The sequence below is a fragment of the Mchenga conophoros genome, linkage group LG14 (genome assembly GCF_057382185.1).
Source record: "Mchenga conophoros isolate Kocher_MC1m ecotype Shallow Benthic linkage group LG14, M_conophoros_male_GT1.1, whole genome shotgun sequence".
Taxonomy (NCBI): domain Eukaryota; kingdom Metazoa; phylum Chordata; class Actinopteri; order Cichliformes; family Cichlidae; genus Mchenga; species Mchenga conophoros.
This window is the reverse complement of record NC_140539.1, coordinates 40,082,950-40,102,888: the sequence shown is the minus strand read 5'-3', so window position 1 is coordinate 40,102,888 and position 19,939 is coordinate 40,082,950. Positions and strand designations below refer to the sequence as shown.

The window sequence follows — 19,939 nt, the reverse complement described above, 5'->3', positions numbered from 1 at the left end:
GCTTGTTAATTAACCAAAGGCCAAGACAGTTTTAATTCATCTGAAAGCCTGACACTTGGCCTTGTCTACCCTAGCTGGAAAACTCAAAAACCTGATTTATTTGTTGTTATATTTTTTCACCGTGGGCCTTAATAATTACTTCCTCCAACCATCAACATGTCTTTTATACCCCATTCCTACAAAACTGCTTAAAGAAGTCCTGCCATTAATTAATGATAATAAATGAACATGGTGTTCAAAATGGTCAAAGTGGTTTAGCACAAAGGTCCAGCTACGAAACACTCTTTGCGTCCAGCGTTTTAATTTATTTGCAAACAACTTGTTTGAATATACATTGTGTATATGAAATTAAATAATTATGGTTTGTATTTATTGGCATCGTGTCATGATGGCTTTTTAAGATTCTATATAATTTAAAAAAAAGTCAGTGTCATCCCGTCTTTCCCCTGATGATGACGTCATACTGCTGCAGTGAAAAGGATAAAACAAGAAGTGATTCAGTGCAGTTGGGAGGGACTTACAATCAGGCCGCTGTTGGGTGATTCTCATCCTTAAATGTAGCTCCGTTTGTGCACAGTTTAAGTGATGTATGGTAAAAACAAAAAGAGGATCATGATGAACTCTTCACAGGTTTCATATTTCACACTCACTGCCTACCTCGACAGCGGGGCTTTGAAATATTTATATTTCACAGTTGTTGCATTTTTATATATTGTTATTGTTACTGTCAATGTCCTGCTGATTGTGGTTATCTGTGTGAACAGAAGCTTACATGAACCTATGTACATGTTTCTGTGCAGCCTGTTTGTGAATGAGCTGTATGGTAGCACAGGGCTGTTTCCGTCCCTCCTGGTTCAGATCCTCTCTGATGTTCACACTGTTTCTGCTCCTCTCTGCTTCCTGCAGATCTTCTGTGTGCACACATATGGAACTGCAGAGCTTGCTAACTTAGCCGTCATGTCTTATGACAGATATCTTGCAATATGTTTTCCTCTTCAATATCACACACGAATGAGTCCATGCAAGGTATCCATGCTCATTGTTCTAACGTGGTTTTCCTCATTTCTTGGAATCACTCTTTTGATTTCTCTGAGTGCTCCTCTGCAGCTGTGTGGGAACATCATTAACAAAGTGTACTGTGACAACTATTCTGTTGTTAAACTGGCCTGTTCTGACACCACAGTCAATAACATCTGTGGACTTATTTCCACTTCTCTCGCCACAATATCGGCTGTCTCTCTGATTCTCTACACCTACATGAGGATCCTGAAAGTCTGTTTTTCTGGATCCAAACAGACCCGACAGAAAGCCATCAGCACCTGCACGCCTCACCTCGCTTCTCTGCTCAACTATTCATGCAGTGCCTTTTTTGAAATTGCACAAAGCAGACTTAACATGAAACATGTCCCAAATATGGTGCGTATTTTTTTTATCATTATATTGGCTCATATGCCCACCGCTCTGTAATCCTTTACTTTATGGACTGAGTCTGACCAAAATCCGGATCATATATAAAGGTCTAATCTTAAGTAAAGTCTAAATGCTTGATGTTAGAACTTGGACCAGTCAGTGCAACAGCAGAGAGGAAATGTGGAGAGGATCCAGGCTCCTTCTGTCTTCTGTATATGCTCATGCTCTGTGTTTGAAAACAGTTTACTGTTAGCCTATAAAATAATTTTAGAACGTAAAACTATGTTTCAAATACTTTCATTTTTGCTTTGTTTATTCTCTTTTTCTAATTTTTCTCAAAAATTTAAGTTAAAAATAAAATAACTGTACAACAAAATACACAAATACACAATATAGAACATATATAAGAATATATGAGGAAATATAGAACAGTAACAGCAGCTGTACAAATACTAAATGCTAATGAAGAAATATAATGTCCAGGGTTGTGCAATCCACATGTGTAAGTGTCTTGTGCAGTGCAAATATGCTTAAAGTGATTTATTTAAGTAACTTGTGATAAAGTGATTCGATTAGATGACCACACAGTGTAGTTGTGCAGCAGCTACTGGTGTAAATAAATGTCCAGAAAGTCCAGTGTGTGTAAGAACTGTATGTGTGGGTCAGTACTGTGTGGTGGTGTGATTGAGAGACCGTATCGCCTGCGGGAAGAAGCTCCTCCTCAGTCTCTCTGTGTTGGTCTTCAGGGAGCGGAATCGCTTTCCTGACCTCAGCAGAGAGAACAGTCTGTTGTTGGGATGGCTGAGGTCCTTCACCATCTTCCTGGCCTTGGTCCAGCACCGCCTGCTGTAGATTGAGTGCAGGTCAGGGAGCTCGGAGCGGATGGTGCGCTCAGCTGATCGCACAACCCTCTGTAGAGCTCGTCTGTCCTGCATGGTGCTGTTCCCGAACCAGGTTAAGATGTTTCCCGCCAGGATGCTCTCTATGGTGCAGGAGTAAAAGTTCCTGAGCACCTTGGAGGGCAGTTGGAAGTCTCTCAAGCGTCTGAGGTGGTAGAGACGCTGTCGGGCCTTTTTCACCACGGTGTTGATGTGACAGGACCATGACAGGTCCTGCGTGATGTGAACTCCGAGGTATTTGAAGCTGTCCACTCTCTCCACTGGGCACTCGTTGATGACGGGGGTCTGGTAGTTCCTCTCCTGCTTAGTGCTGAAGTCCACTATCAGCTCCTTTGTCTTACTGACGTTTAGAAGGAGGTTGTTCCTCTGGCACCAGTTCTCCAGATTCCTAATCTCCTTCAGGTAGGCCGTCTCGTTGTTATCAGAGATCAGGCCCACCACGACGGTGTCGTCAGCAAACTTGATGATGGTGGTGGAGCTGGTAGTGGCCACACAGTCATATGTGTACAAAGAGTACAGCAGGGGGCTCAGAACACACCCCTGGGGGGCTCCAGTGCTGAGAGTGGTGGAGGCTGAGACATGTCCGCCCATCCTTACTGCCTGTGGTCTGCCAGTTAGGAAGTTGGAGATCCACTGACACATAGATGAGCTGAGTCCCAGATGCTCCAGCTTGGTGGTGAGTGTGGAGGGAATTATGGTGTTAAATGCAGAGCTGTAGTCTATGAAGAGCATTTTAACATAATTCCCCCTTCTAGTGTCCAAGTGAGTGAGTGATGTGTGGAGGAGATGAGAGATGGCATCGTCTGTGGAACGATTTGGACGGTAAGCGAACTGTAGTGGGTCCAGTGTGTCTGGTAGTGAAGAAATGATGAAGTCTCTGACCAGGCGTTCAAAGCACTTCATCACTACTGAGGTGAGGGCTACAGGGCGATAGTCATTGAGAGAAGCAGGGTGGGGTTTCTTCGGGACAGGAACAATGATGGACTCTTTGAAGCATGTGGGGATCACCGACTGAGATAAAGAGATGTTGAATATCTCAGTGAACACAGGAGCTAGCTGGTATGCGCAGTCTCTTAGGATACGACCTGGGATGCCGTCTGGTCCTGCTGCTTTCCTGGTGTTCACTCTCTTGAAGGCTCTCCTTACTTCATGCTCGGAGATGACGAGCACGTTTCCGGTGCTGGCAGTATCTTCCTGTCTGCAGCCGTTAGCGCCGCCAACACTAGCATTGTTGGAGACCTTAGCTGCAGCCTCGAAGCGAGCATAGAAAGTGTTCAGCTCGTCTGCCAGAGTCACGGCCGCGTTCGTCATACCGGTTGTTGGTGCTTTATAGTCCGTTATTGTCCTTAGTCCCCGCCACAGGCTCCTAGAGTCACTCTGTTGGAGTTGTGACTCTAGTTTCCTCCCGTAGCGCTGCTTCGCCTCTTTCACCGCCCTCCGCACGTTATATGACGCGGCTTTGTACGGGTCCATGTCCCCCGTCATGAGTCCCGTGTTGTAGGCAGCGGTGCGGGATCTCAGAGCGTCGCGGATGGTTTTATCCACCCACGGCTTCTGGTTGGGAAACGTTGTGATAGTCTTTGTCTCCACGGTATCATCCGCTAGTTTCCCGATGAATCCCACAACCGCTTCCGTAAACACGTTGACGTCATCGTCGGAGCTGTTTCTGAACATGCCCCAGTCTGCGTCATCGAGTGCGTCCTGTAACGCGGCCACCGATTGGTCCGTCCAGCGCGCGACCTTCCTCTGAACCGGAACTTCCTGTTTCAGCCTTTGTTTGTATTTTGGCATGAGGAAGATGGCGGCGTGATCAGATTTGCCAAAAGGAGGGCGGGATTGTGCCTTGTAGCCGTCCTTGACCGTAGTGTAGCAGTGGTCCAGTGTCCTTTCACCTCTGGTGGGGCAGGTGATGTGTTGATAAAAGTTCGGCGCTGCGCGTTTGAGGTTGGCGCTATTAAAGTCCCCCGTCACAATAAGCGCAGCGTCCCGGTGTTGTGTCTGGTGCTGTGTGAGTGCCTCATGCAGCTCGCATAAGGCGGTGACCGTGTCCGCTTGTGGTGGAATATAAACGGCACTTATAATGACCGATGTAAATTCCCGAGGTAGATAAAAAGGACGACACATGATGGACAGTAGTTCCAGATTTGTTGTGCAGGAGCGTGTGAGAGGAACAACGTTCGCACTGTTGCACCAGTTGTTGTTCACCATTAAACACACGCCGCCTCCCCTTGACTTCCCCGAGTCCCGTGTCATGTCCATGCGGTGAACCGAGAAGAACTCGGCCGGCTGGATGGCGTGGTCCGGCACCGCTGGGTTCAGCCATGTCTCGGTGAAGCAGAGGAGATTGCAGTCCCGAATGTCTCTCTGGAACTTTATCCTGGCCCTGAGGTCGTCAAGCTTGTTCTCCAGTGACTGGACGTTGGCGAGCAGGATGCTAGGCAGAGGTGTGCGGTGTGCACGAGCTCTCAGCCTGTTCCTGACGCCGGCTCGTTTCCCTCGAGGCTGCCGCTTCGCGTCGCGTCCTTTGTTCTCCCTCAAGATCTCACTCGGCCAGCTCGGATCCGGAGTTAAAAACTTTAAATTGTGAGTACATTGTATACCAATAGAAACAAGAGTGTCTCTGTCATACCTAATGTACCCAGTGGTGATGATTTTGCTCATTTAAAAACGCTGAAAACTAACTTAAAAAACAAAAACAAAGAAAAGGTGGTCGGAGCAGTCGTGACGGCAGCCGACCGCACGGGCGCCATCTTCACACTCTGCACTCTAATTACAGCGGCATCACACTCCTCAGTCTCCTCAGTCTCCTGGGAATTTTGATGGCAGGGTACTGGGAAGAAAGACAAACAATGGAGTTTTCATCCTGGTCATGGAACAATGGACAAGCTCTTTGTTCTGTAAAGGATATTTCAGGGTGTGTGGGAGTTTGCCGAACCAGTCTACATGTTTTATGGAGTTGGTGAAAAGATACAATCTCATTCAGCTTTGGTGTCCATCAATCCCTGTGTTTAACTGTTGTGATAGCTTAGTCCATATTGCTGGCAAAGGGCAGAGCAGGCTGTTCCTGGAGAGGAGGCTTAGGTCTTTTGGAGTGAAGGGCCCACTCCTGAAGAGCTTCTATGACTCTGTGGTGGCCTCAGCCATCTTTTAAGGTGTGGTCTGCTGGTGTGGCAGTATCTCTGCTGTGGACAGGAAGAGACTGAAAATGTCATGACTGCAGAGGCGAGCCGTGTGGAGTTGGAAGAAGGACCCAAGATGCAGGCAGTGGATGAAATGCTAGTGAGGTTTATTTACAAAGGTGTAGTGGCAAACAAGCAGTGGGGCATGACAAATAACTGAAGACACCTAAACTGGGGGAACTAAAAATAACAGACCTGGGAGCATACGATAAAGGGATGAGAAGTAGAGAGACGCAGACGAGGAACAGGACACCGTGGAACACAGGGGGACACTGTGGAACACAGGTGCCCTCTGGACCCAGTGGAGGTGGTGAGTGACAGGAGAATGGCGGCTAAGCTGTCATCCCTGTTGGACAACATCTCCCAGCCCATGCAGCAGACTCTGACAGCACTGAGCAGCTCCTTCAGTGGCTGCGGCACCCACCTGGCATGTGGGACGCAGGTCTCCTTCCAGCTACTGTCAGACTCCACATGTGCAATAGCAATAACACTAAGTGCAATATTCTTTTTCTGACAATGTTGTATTATACTCAGTTGTATATAGTATTTTATTTTATTTTATTCTAATGTATTGTGTACAGTATCTTATTCTTATCCTATTCCAGTGTTTTACTTATTTTTGCGATCTAACTATGCACTGTCCACTGTCTGCTGTAACAAAACAAATTTCCCATGTGTGGGACTAAACAACCTTTAGTACAGCCTTAATAACAGTCTTGCCAAAGTCTGGTAAGGCAAGGATCCCCTGGAGTGCAATAACTATCGACCTATTTCCGACTAAGGCCATATTACTGATGAATCTAGTAGGTCCCGATCTCTGATTGGTCTTTTCTTTATGAACGTCCAGAATGCATTTGACCAAGTGGAGTGGAGGTTTTTGTAGAAAGTATTAGAAAATTTAACTTTGGCCCAAAAGTTATTAAGATGATAAAAATTTTATACACCGAGCCTTCAGCCAATGTCTGTATTGGTGAAAGTCCCTCATCTACATTTAGTATATTTCACAGGACAAGACAGGGATGTTGATGGTTCTGTCCCACCGCTGGAACGAGACAATTCTACTACAACAGCAAAAGCAGGACGCAAGTCACCAAAGTTCTTTGTGTTACTCGTGCACGAGGGAGGGCTGACGAGCGCTGTTCCTTCGCTTGACCCCAGTTGCTCTCGTCTGCTCCCTCGTAGCACTGCTCTGTATTGCAGTTTCATGACTATGCATAAGTTCATTAACATATGACGTCTTACATAGGCATACATGTGAAGAGAGTGTACCTTGTCCGTATGTCGTGTAGGGATGCGTGTGTGTTTGTGTGTGTGTGTGTGTCAAGATATGACGCTGGACTCCCTAAAGCTGGTGCCAGGAGTCCATCCGTCCACCTAAACAAAGGGCTCTTATACTTAACCAGACACAGAGTAGGTGGCCTCCAATACCATAAATCAGTAAGACGGGGTGTCCAAACTTTTTGCAAAGAGGGCCAAATTTTATAAAGTGAAGATGCCTGGGGGCCAATGGTTCCTTTTGACTTTCTTTTTCATAACAAAGTTACATGAAAATATAATGAAGAACAGTTTTAATAGTCACAATTACCTTTATTTTTAAAATAGAAATGTACCTAAATAAAAGACACTCAAGCATTTACAACTCTAAAGACACAATTCCGCCTTTCATTTATATCTGGAGAGTCAGACAACAGTGAACAAACTGTATAGAATACCCTAAATTTCCATGAGTTTGCCATATCTTTGCCTAATGAACATTTAAACAGGAGTTATAAGTAATGCAAAGTGTTCTGTTATCAATAACGTTTTTTTAAAGTGAATTTCGCCCTTGACTTTTGCAAGACTATTCAGGAAGCCAAAGTTTTTCACATCTACTGGAAGATTGCACAACTGGAAGTTCACTTGCCGCAAGAAATAACCACATTTGTAAATTTACACAATATGTACACAACACACTCAACTATGAATTAAGAGCATAACATCAACAGTTAAAACCAAATCTTAAGAGTTTAACAAAATACGTTTCCTTTTGTGGATTGCATTAGCATGCTTTATGCTTTTTACTGTTCAGGAACACATGACTAATGCAGGGATGTCACTCCTGGAGGCCTGCTCTTCATTTGATTCAACTGTGCTAAACCAGAAGGAACTAAAACATGCATAGCAGCTCTCCAGCACAGAATTTGGGCATCCCTGGACTAATGAGAGGGGTGATACTGAGATCTAGATTTTAGTAAAGCAATTAGGTCTGTTTTGAGGGCAGTGGTTGAGATGCGTAAAATATCACGCAAGTGGGAGTCACTCATCCTTGAGCTCAATCGGTTCTTGTTTAAGTTCATGACAGAGAAAGTTTGCTCACACAAATATGTGGAACCAAATAAGCTCAGCATTTTCTTGGCAAGAGATCGCACTTCAGGAAACCTGTCTTTGTCTAGCTGCCGATAAAAGTCAACAAGAGAAGACTGCCAGTGTTTTCCACTCATCGTCGCACTGCAGTTCAATGAGCTCCAGCTGAAGCTGGAGCATCATCAGGGTCCACGGAGAAGGGAGATGAGAAAAGCAGCATGTCTTTTTCAATAGCTGCAAAGTCCTGAAAGCGTTTGTTAAATTCTCCAGAAAGAGACGCGATAGCTGTTGCGTACCTCTTCATTTGAACATTAATGTCCTCTGGGAAACTGTCAATAACCTCTTTCAAAGCTGGGAAGTGGCTCTGTTAGGGACAAGTGTCTTTGGAAAAGTTGCAGTTTGGTTCCAAAGGACTTGATGCGAGCCACCTCACATCATTGTAATAAATTAAGTCACCATATTCAGCCTGGATGTCGTGCAGAAACTCCTGAAACTGTCGGTGGTACAGAGCTTTAGAGCGAATACAGTTGACTGTCTTTGCTACTGGTTTCATAACATCATCAAATTTGAGATGTTTGGCACAGAGAGCCTGCTGATGAATGATACAGTGAAGTTTAACACCGTTACCTGCTTGTTTGCTGACTTTATTGCAGATCAGTGTGGACAATCCGCTTCGCTCACCAGCCACGGCAGGTGCACCATCAGTAATGATCCCAGAAACTTCACTCCATGGTAGCTTCATATCATCAACAGCTTCACAAACAGAAATGAATAAATCCAATCCTCTGGTTTGACCCTTAAGGCTTTTGAGATCCAGCAGCTCCTCTGTCACGTTCATCTTGTCGTCGACTCCTCATAAAAGAATCAGCAGTTGCGCGGTGTCAGATGCATCGGTGCTTTCATCACAGGCTAATGAGAAATAATCAAAATCCACTCCTCTGTCCCGCAGCTGTCTGTGAATGTCTGACGATATATCCTCACCTCTTCGTGCCACAGTGTTGCGTGCCAAGCAAGCATTCAGAAATTCTTGCTTCCACTCGGGGCAAATGTTCTCCACCATTTTCATGACACAGTCTTTGACAAACGTACCTTCAGTGAAAGGTTTGCCATGTTTCGCTATTAACATAGCCACTTCGTAGCTGGCTTTCATGATATTTTCATGTGTCTCACAGGCCCGCATGAAAAACCGCTGTTGCGAAGCCAGAGCAGCTTGGAGTTGCTTCACTTTTTCAGCGCGCTCACTCCTTGTTAGCTTGTTATATGTTGCAGCATGTTTAGTCTCGTCGTGTCTCCTAATGTTAAAATCCTTAAACAAGGCAACAGTGTCTTTACAAATCAGGCAAACACAATTGCCTCGAATTTCAGTAAAAAAATACTGCAATTCCCACCGCTCCTGAAAGCAGCGGCCCTCACCATCAACCTTTCTCTTTTTTTGTACAGTCGCCATGGCAGAAATGAGCAGAGAAGGGCGGGCTCGCCGCACAGGCGCAAGTAGCAGAAAAAATGTGCAGCCACCATGTGGTGAAAAAAGGAACTACACCTTTAAAGCCAGGATTTATTTATTCAGACTTAGAAAGTGAGCCATAAATTACACATAATTAGACTGAAGCTGTGGGCCGTGATTGGGCCGCGGGCCGGACTTTGGACATGCCTGCAGTAAGAGAAGGCACGACCTCTCTTGTGACCTTAAGATGTGTGTGTATGCCAGAGTGCTCTGGGAGGCACACAGAGTCTTTGCAGGCTGCTAAGGATCAGACATCCTATCAATATGCAATTGATTATATAACTGTAAGCATATATGAGTAAATATTTCTAAGCATAAATGACAATCCAGCAATATAAACCTAACAGATGTCAACTCTCCCCACTCCTTTAACCTTTTTATAGAACCCTTAGCACAGTCAACACGGCAAAACAACACCTTCATCCCTGTTTCTATAGGGTGTACAAAACACCATATTTCATTATATGCCGATGATGTCTGTCGGACGACATGTCGGCTATCCAGTCGACCTTACCCACACTATTGAACTTAATAGATACTTTTGATAAGCTATCAGGTTTTAAGATTAACCTCGGGAAATCTGCTCTTATGTTACTCAAATTAGACTGGAACACTCTCAATACCCCACCAGATATAAACATTGTAGGACAGGTTAATTATTTAGGTACTTAGGTAGTGATGTCTGTAGCCTCTATTGTTAAGAACAACTGCTGTGATATTTTTAAAAAGATAGAAAAGGATGTTAATAGATGGACGCATGCGTCAGTGCCAGCTCGGATCGCTGTAGTTAAAATGAATGTATTACCAAGAATTCATTTTATAAGTTCAATGTTTCCTTTAGCCCCCCCCCCCCTGCTCGAGTCATTCATATGGATTAACAGGCATTCACGTATAAAGTGGGATATATTACAAAGATCCAGACTAGGTGGCGGATGGGCAGTCCTGAATGTTAAACTATATAATTTTGGCATTCACACTGAAACATATCAGCCAATCAAAAGATCAAAAATTATAGAAATATAACAGCTCCACATATAAAACCCTTTAATAAGTTTAGAATTACAGTTTTTTGTATTTCAGCAAAAGTTGTTTTCATGCTGAGAGTAGCGGTGAGACACAATTAGTGTCCGTTGGCAATGAGCTCAGACTATTACATCACCCGGTTGAAGAGTTTAAATGAAGGAACGTCTGCATGTCAGTCAGTTTTATGCTAATTCACTTCTGCAACATGCTGTAAGTAGACTGAAAACTACTTTTGTTTGGCAGTTCTATTAAATAACACTGTGATCCTCGTTTAACTTTCATAGTTCCGAGAAGCAAACTGTTGATCATGACGAACCTTTCACAGGTTTCATATTTCACTTTCAGTGCCTACTTTGACACTGGGCCATTCAAATACTTATATTTCACTATTGTCATGTCTCTGTATGTGTTTATATTTGGATCTAACCTGCTGCTGATTGTGGTTATCTGTGTGAACAGAAGCTTACATGAACCTATGTACATGTTTCTGTGCAGCCTGTTTGTGAATGAGCTGTATGGTAGTACAGGGCTGTTTCCGTTCCTCCTGCTTCAGATCCTCTCTGATGTTCACACTGTTTCTGCTCCTCTCTGCTTCCTGCAGATCTTCTGTCTGTACACTTATGCAAATGTAGAGTTTTATAACTTAGCCATCATGTCTTATGACAGGTATCTTGCTATCTGCTGTCCTCTACAGTATCACACACATATGACGTTTAACAAGGTTGCCAAGCTCATCGTTCTCACATGGCTGTTCCCTATTCTGAATATAGTCGTGATGATATCACTGAATGCCTCACTGCAGCTCTGTGGACACACTGTTGACACACTGTACTGCAACAATTACTCTGTCGTGAAACTGGCCTGCTTTGACACAACAATTAATAACATCTATGGACTCATGTACACATTCACTGTACTAATTGGTCTTGCATTGCTAAACTTGTTCACTTATGTTAAGATTCTTAAAGTGTGTTTTTCTGGATCCAAACAGACCCGGCAGAAAGCCGTCAGCACCTGCACGCCTCACCTCGCTTCTCTGCTCAACTTTTCATTTGGTTGCTTCTTTGAAATAGTGCAGAGCAGGTTTAACCTGAGCAGAGCTCCCATGATTTTACGCATTTTCCTATCAATATATTTTCTCACTTGCCAACCAGCTTTCAACCCCGTCCTGTACGGACTCAAACTAACCAAAATCCGACTCATATGTAAAAGTCTTTTATTTGGTAAGATATGAATTTAAAAAGTTAATAGATACTTTACTAAGTTGATTTCTGGAACTGTTTGGAATATGCGTGACTGTAACAGGCATTACATTTACATTTTTCAAAACAAGTTCAAACAAAACTAGTTTATTTAAATCTTTGTCACATATTGTCACTTTGAATAATATGAAATGCTAATCTTTCACAATAAGGATATTTAGAAATCTTATAAATGAAACATTTATTTACACAATCAATTCTCACATAACAGAGAATAAAACATATTTAAGCACATTAGTCAGAATGGTACATAGCGTGGTGTTTATGTAAAACTTTTCTAGTCTCAATGATGAATCAAGGATTTTGTAAACTAGAGGAAACAACGGTCCATAAAAGTCTCAACGAACAGGATAAATGAATGGAAACATTTTAATTTAAAATTAAAAGAAATCCAATAAAGTATTCTTTGGAAGCGCCTTCATCTTTGTCTTTTAATTGCTGATTATAATATGCCGTGTTAATGAACAGCATTGTGCAGCTGCAGGTTTATCAGTGGTCACAGTACTCTGCTGAGGCAGCTGAATTCTTGCAACACCGTGATTACAAATGTGGAGCTGAACAGCGATCAACGCTGACCTCAATAGTTCAAGCTGGCCTGATAGACACTCACAGAAACATTGGTAGAAACATCCATCACAAGAATCCATGATGGTTCCCTTAAAAATGGTTTTCCATAAAAACTGTTAAATCTGTGATGGTTTAAAACTGGGGAGTGGGATACAGTGTAGAAGCTTCCAGCTCGGCACATGTATATGGGGTTAGGTTGTAATTAAAGTCATTTATCACAAAGGTCTGGGCCGGGAGTAAAACCTCTGACCCTGTCATTGAAATGCTTATTTTTTTCCACTTATGTAGCCACAACAACATTAATAGATACTTAGTCCAGTTACATTTTATTTATAGTGTCACATCACAATAACAGTTATGTCCAAGTGCTTTATAATGTAAGGTAAATCCTACGATAACACATAGAGGTGTTAGTAATTATACACAATAATACATCTAATACACGTTTACTCCCCCATCCAAATCACTGAATTCACTGTGAATGAATGGTTCGCTCTCAGGAGCTCAGTGAACTCCAGTGTGTTACTGTGATAGGACGACACCTGCGCAACTAAAAATTCCACAGTGAGATGTTAGTGGGATAATAACCAAGTGGAAGTGATTGGGAACAACAGCAGCTCAGCCATGATGGCCATGTAAAATCACAGAGTGGGGTCAGTGGATGCTGAGATGCACAGTGTGCAGAGGTCACCAACTTTTTGCAGAGCCAAACTTCATGTGGCCTTCAGATTAGCTCAAGAAAATAATTATTATAATATGATGTGCTAAATTTGTTTAGATCAGAGGAATAAGGAAGGATTGGTCTGTGTTTTAGTTTGGCTTAGCTGTAGCCTGAGAGTGTAATTGTTTAGAAGGAAAGGAATTTATGGACACTGGGGTCAGCCTGCCATAGAAGGAGACAGGAAGCTACAGTTGGGGGTTGCTGATGCTTGTACCTTTAATAAAACTCATAATTGTTCTACACTTAGAAGCAGGTTTGCAGGAGACTCTCCACCTTATCTGTAAATGTAAGTCAACAAGAGGCCACTGGCCCAGTGGATGCAGAGTGGGAGTCTCAGTGTTTCTAATATGTTAACTGTGTTTTCTATGTTGTGTAGAGGAATCTGGTGTAGCTTGGGTGAGGAGATTACTTTTATGACCCCAGGAAGTCACGTATACAGACACACACACACACACACACACACACACAGTGCTTTGACTGTTACGACACACCCACACCTACATGCACACTCACTCACGTGCACTCACATAGACACACAGGCACTCACGTGCACGTGCATACACACACACAGAGACACAGAGTTTGCAGCACACCGTGGGGGTCTTATGATGGGGTCGCACATTCTTGATCTTTAGTTCAAACACTTGTTGTAATGACTAACTGCTCCTGACATGTTGGAGATGTTAGCTCTTTATACAGTAAAGTTACAGCTGGACACAAATAACATCGGGCTGATCCTGCCACGATTTGCTCCCCCGTTCAAATCACGGACAAACAGGATCCCACAGCTGTTTATGTTTTTAAACCAATTTTGCACAGAGAGACATTTTTTGAAAAATGTATTGACAGCAATGTTGAACATTATTACACAGGAAAAACAACTACAGTAAAATAATCACACTGTGACGCCTCTGCCTTTGTAGATGGAGGGACAGTAACTGCGTGTAAAACCTGCAGACAGTCAGATTAACAGTATTTCGTCTCTATCTGCCATTCTGTGATTCATCTCCTGTAAACAATAACGTGGCCACAGCGTTACTTGTATTTGCTTAATTGTTTACTGAATGTTTGCAAAAAGGTTTGGGAACCGCTGCTTTACACCTACATGAGGATCCTCAAAGTCTGTTTTTCTGGGTCCAAACAGACCCGACAGAAAGCCGTCAGCACCTCACCTCACTTCTCTACTCTACTCTACTTTTCTTTTTAAATTGTGCAAAACAGACTTGATATGAAACACGTCCCAAATCTGTTGCGTATTTTTTTTATCTTTATATTGGCTCACATTTCAGCCGCTCTTCAATCCTGTGCTCTACGGACTGAATCTGACCAAAGTCCACATCGAATGTAAAATTCTGATTTTTGGTAAAATGCAAATGCTTGATGTGGAAACTGTGGTATATTTCTTTAAATTCAATAAGCTGGGGAAGTAAGTAAAGGGGAAAATAAAAATCCCCCTTTTGGCACTGCTTCATCTATCTCAGGGTTCCCCACCTGCCAATTTCAATTTTAACACCTGTACATGAGTAAAAATAAACATGTTTTAGTATCAAAATATATTAAAATAAATAAATAAATAAATTCAATAAGTTGAAATAAAAAGATCAGAATGAACATTGACAAAATTGGATATGTTTTTATTAAATGTTCCTGTCAGGAGTTGAAAAAATGGGTTGACTGTTTGGGAAAATAACTCAGATTATTTCTATGATTATTCTCATGGTGGCTTTTTTATGTTTTACGTGTTTTCTGCCTAATATAACCACAGCAATAAACATCTGTCTTAGTTACTGTCCTGAATGTACATTAACAGCTCAGGGCAAAGTTAGCCGGATCGGTTGCCCCTCAGTAAATAAGTGATTCAATATGCCAGGGAGATAATAACATAATATTGTTAAGTGTTTAATCGGTGATGCATTCAAGGTACAGGTGTCAAAGTTGCATTCACTGTACTTTTAAGCAAATTTGCCCAGGGTTAGTAAATCCAGTGCTAGAAAGTGTTACAGGACACGGATGAGCCTGAGGAGGTTTTGTAAGTTTCTCAAAAACAACAGAAACAAAATTCCAGTTACTCTCTTTCCAGACTCCACAGAGCCTAAACTCATTTTTCATGTGACAAGTAATTCCAAATACAAGTTCTGAAATAGCTCAACAATGATAACAAATCATGTCTTGGAAGCTAAATAAAGTGTGGTGATAACTGAAGGTTAGCAAAGGTACCAGCAAGCCAGCACCTACAGCTTTCATCACTGTAACGAGCTTCTAAATTTAGAGGCTGACCACAAACAGGATGCAGCATTTCCAGTCCAGTATAACTCTTTATTGTTTTATACAGCTTTTACTCAGTGCTTTTGCACTAATGCCTGGTCAGCTTCAGTGTACAGCACCAGCCTCCTCGCTGTCAGCTTCTCTCCTTCTGGCCCAGTCCCAGCGTAAAACAAGGAGAGGCTTAATTAGCTCATGGCTGCTAGCTGTTCCAGCCTCCCCTGCAGCTGAGGCACAAACCACATGTTTATAGGAAATACACTCAACTCAAAACCATAAAAAAACATATTTTTTCCATTTTCCAAACAAAAATATTAAATCCTCGGCTGACTGGGAACCAAGTAAGAATTTCATAATATATCAATAAATATATTTTATTTCCCCCAAAGTTAAAAAAGGAAACTAAATTCTTTGTACATTTTTAGTTTGTAATGCAACATCGTTGCTCTCAGAGATGTAACTGAACACACTGTGATGTGTAACCACTTCTAACATTAAAAACACTGTTAGCTTATTAGTGCTTCACATGTTTATCAAGAGCTTTTCGAGTTATATATATGACGGAAATATAACAGTTCTTAGTAGGTGAAGAGTTTTTAGGCTATGAATACACGTTTACAGATCAGGGAATGTTAAATACTGGAGGTGATCAACCAATTATCCAGTCCCAGGACAGGAAGAGACTCCACCCAACTACTCAGCAGGCACGCCCAGGTGTCCACCCCTAAGAAAGAAAAGGGGAAAAAGACCCACAGCCATCGTCTGGTGGGAGGAACCACACATAAAACAAACACTGACAACATTGGATCATAACAATGCCAAAGATCAAACCTGAAGAAAGTTAAAAATCAGTAATTAACTTTGAACTGTAAAAATGGCCTTTCAACAAGAATACATTTATGTTCCATAAAAATTATTAATTAAAATAAAAAGATAAGAGAAAACAAAAAATTGTTGATGCTTTTCTATGTTGTGAGTTTATTAGTTGAATTTTAAAAAATTATTGCAAATTTCCCACAAGCTCTCAGAAATCAGATACTGCTGCAGCAAATCCATCTCTGCAGCACTTTTGGCCTCTTTCCTATCAGTGCCACACACTGGCACGAGTGTTTAATGATTCTTTGAGCTGTTGTTTTTCCGGGGTGGAATGATTGTCACCCAAACACCTTTAAGGCCTTTAACAGTGAGAATTGTTCCTAGAGTATTTAAAAGTAGAATGGGAGGCAGAGCCTTCAGTTTTCAAATTCAAATTCAAATTCAAATTTTATTTGTCACACACACACAACCATACACAGTATGACATGGGGGTGAAATGCTTGTAGCTGTACAATGCCCGACCATTAAATGACAGAAGAAAGTTTTACAATATTTACAATTTACAGGTTACTGCAAAATTTACAAATGAACTTAGGAATTTACAGTAAAGAATGTGCAAATAGCAGAAGAGATTATAAAGATAAGGATTATAAATTATAGGAATTATAGGATTATAGGAAATGTGTGGTGGTGCGTGTGGTGACGTGTGTGAGAGTCCAGTCTTATAGTGACGTGTTTGGGAGAGTCCAGTCCTACACCTGGTTCAGGGCCCGAATAGCCTGGGGGAAGAAGCTCCTCCTCATTCTCTCTGTTTTGGCTTTAAGGGAGCGGAAGCGCTTCCCAGACCTCAACAGTGAGAAGAGTCCATTGTTGGGATGGGAGAGGTCCATCATAATCTTCCTAGCTTTGGACTTGCACCACTTGGTGTAGATGGACAGCAGGTCAGGGAGCTCTGATTGAATGATGCGTTCTGCCGAGCGCACCACCCTTTGCAGATCTCGTCTATCCTGCTTGGTGCTGTTCCCAAACCAGGTGCAGATGTTTGACGTCAGGACGCTCTCGATGGTGCAGGAGTAGAAGTTCTTGAGCACCTTCAGTGGCAGATGGAAGTCTCTAAGTCTTCTGAGGAAGAAGAGACGCTGACGGGCTTTCTTAACCAGGGTGTTGATGTGACAGGACCATGACAGGTCCTGAGTGATGTGGACACCCAGGTATCGGAAACTGTCCACTCTCTCCACTGGCGTGCCACTGATGATGAGGGGTTTGTAATTCCTCGCTTGCTTTGTAGTGAAGTCCACGATCAGCTCCTTAGTCTTGCTGATGTTTAGGAGGAGGTTATTCTCCTGGCACCAGGTCTCCAGGTTCCTAATCTCCTCCAGGTAGGCCGTCTCGATGTTGTCGGAGATCAGGCCCACAACAGCAGTGTCGTCAGCAAACTTGACAATGGAGGTGGTGTCGGATGTGGCTACACAGTCATAAGTGTACAGTGAGTACAGCAGGGGGCTTCAAACACAGCCCTGAGGCACTCCAGTGCTGAGTGAGATGGAGGGGGAGACTTGTTTTCCCACCCTCACTGATTGGGGTCTGTCTGTGAGGAAGTTGAGGATCCACTGACACAGTGATGAGCTGAGTCCTAGATCCGTCAACTTGGTGAAAAGCTTAGAGGGAATTATTGTGTTGAATGCTGAACTGTAGTCCACGAACAGCATCCTAACATAATTCCCTCTGCCAGTGTCCAGGTGACTCAGGGATGTGTGGAGCAGGTGAGATATGGCATCGTCTGTGGAACGATTAGTCCGGTAAGCAAACTGAAGTGAGTCAATGGTGGCAGGAAGTGAAGAAGTGATGTGATCTCTCATCAGTCTTTCAAAACACTTCATCACAATTGAAGTCAGTGCTACTGGACGGTAGTCATTGTGGCAAGCGGGCTGTTGTTTCTTTGGAACAGGGACAATAATGGACCGTTTGAAGCACGTGGGAACCACAGCTTGGGCCAGGGAGAGGTTGAAGATCTCCGTGAACACCGGTGCTAGCTGGTCAGCGCAGCCTCTAAGGACCCGGCCAGGGATTGCATCTGGTCCTGCTGCCTTCCTGGTGTTCACCCTCCTGAAGGTGTTCCTCACGGCATGCTCTGTGATGACGAATGCATTTTCTTCACTGGTGCACTCCGAGCGCGCGCAGCCGTTTGTTGTTTTAATTGCTGCGGCGTCGAAGCGAGCATAAAACGTGTTCAGCTCATCAGCCAGTGAAGCATCTGCATTCATCATTGAAGAAGCTGGTCGTTTATAGTCCGTTATAGTCCGCAGTCCTTTCCACAGGCTCCTAGAGTCGCACTGTCGTAGCTGTGACTCTAGTTTTTCCCCGTAGCTCCGCTTTGCCTTTCGGACCGCGCTGCGCACGTTGTAGGACGCAGCCTTGTATAGGTCCATATTACCGGAGACAAGCCCTTCATTGTAGGCAGCGGTGCGTGATCTCAGAGCGTCGCGGATGCTTTTATCCACCCACGGCTTCTGGTTGGGAAACGTTCGGATGATAGTTCTTTCTGCTGTGTCGTCCGCTAGTTTCCCGATAAATCCCACAACCGCTTCCGTAAACATGTTGATGTCATCAGAGCTGCGCCGAAACATGTCCCAGTCTGCGTCATCCAGTGCGTCCTGCAGCGCGGCCACCGATTGGTCCGTCCAGCGAGCGACCTCCCTCCTGATTGGTGGTTGCTGCTTTAGCCTTTGTTTGTAAGCAGGTATGAGGAAGATGGCGGCATGGTCTGATTTTCCAAATGCCGGCAGGGGCTGAGCCTTGTAACAGTTCTTGATCGGGGTGTAGCAGTGGTCTAATGTCCTCGTGCCCCGGGTGGGGCAGTTGATGTGCTGGTGAAGGTTGTGAAATGTCCGTTTGAGATTCACTCTGTTAAAATCTCCCATAACAATGAGTGCGGCATCTCGGTGAAGTGTTTGTTGATGTGTGAGAGCCTCATGTAGCTCACATAAGGCAGTGTCCGAGTCCGCGTGAGGCGGAATGTAAACAGTGCAGGCAATGACCGCAGTGAATTCCCGAGGGAGATAGAAAGGGCGACACTTAACGATCAAAAGCTCCAGATTGGGCGAGCAAGAGCGTGTGAGTGGGGAGATGTTTGTGCTGTCGCACCATCTGTTGTTCACCATCAAACACACTCCACCACCTCTTTTCTTCCCCGACTCCATTGTCCTGTCCATGCGGTAAACCGAAAAGAACCCCGTCGGCTGCACGGCGTGGTCTGGTATCGCTGGGTTCAGCCAAGTCTCGGTGAAGCAGAGGAGGTTGCAGTCCCGAATGTCTCTCTGGAACTTGATTCTGGCTCTGAGGTCATCAAGCTTGTTCTCGATGGATTGAACATTGGCTAGCAGGATACTGGGCATGGGTGCGCGGTGTGCGCGAGCCCGTAGCCTGTTCCTGATGCTGGCTCTTTTACCTCGAGGCCGTCGCTTAGGGTCGCGTCCTTTGTTCTCTCTCAGGATCTCCTTTGGCCAGTTTGGGTCCGGAGTTAAACATGGTGAAATGTTCGTGTACTGCAGACCAATAGAAACCAAAGTGTCTCTACTGTAGCGGATTCGTGTGTTTTGCATGATGCCCATGCAAGATTATCGCAGATATAGCAAAAAGTGACGAAAAACTGCAAAAAGTGGAGAAGTTAGGGCAGAGCATCCAGCACGGCAGCCGACCTCACCGGCGCCATTTTAAGTTTTTCAGGCCCCTCTTCTGTGGAACCAGCTTCAGTTTGGATTCAGGAGACAGACACTATCTCTACTTTCAAGATTAGGCTTCAAACTAAAGAGCAATATGTGTAATTTGTGATGACTGAATAAAACTTAAATCATTTGGCCTAGTAGCTGCCTACCAATGACACTGCTTTAAATATAATTGCATTTGAGCTACAAATCGAAAGTAAAATGTAATTCTGCTTTTGTTTTCAGGCA

General features: G+C 43.7%; 2 protein-coding genes and 1 pseudogene across 2 annotated transcripts in view; all 3 read left to right on the top strand.

Moving 5' to 3' along the window:
* LOC146560418 (uncharacterized) overlaps positions 1 to 19,939 on the top strand; it is a 358,436-nt gene that overhangs the window by 204,106 nt on the left and 134,391 nt on the right. The window lies entirely within an intron of this gene.
* Positions 613 to 1,540, top strand: LOC146560428 (olfactory receptor 11A1-like; annotated as a pseudogene).
* On the top strand, positions 10,666 to 11,852 carry LOC146560427 (olfactory receptor 4S2-like). Its single transcript, XM_085245221.1, has one exon. The coding sequence runs from the start codon at positions 10,666 to 10,668 to the stop codon at positions 11,590 to 11,592; it is 927 nt and encodes a 308-aa protein (XP_085101347.1). The 3' UTR covers positions 11,593 to 11,852.

Bases quoted from the DNA above. Each gene is read 5' to 3' on its own strand.
- LOC146560427 (XM_085245221.1), top strand. From the start codon at position 10,666: ATGACGAACCTTTCACAGGTTTCATATTTCACTTTCAGTGCCTACTTT.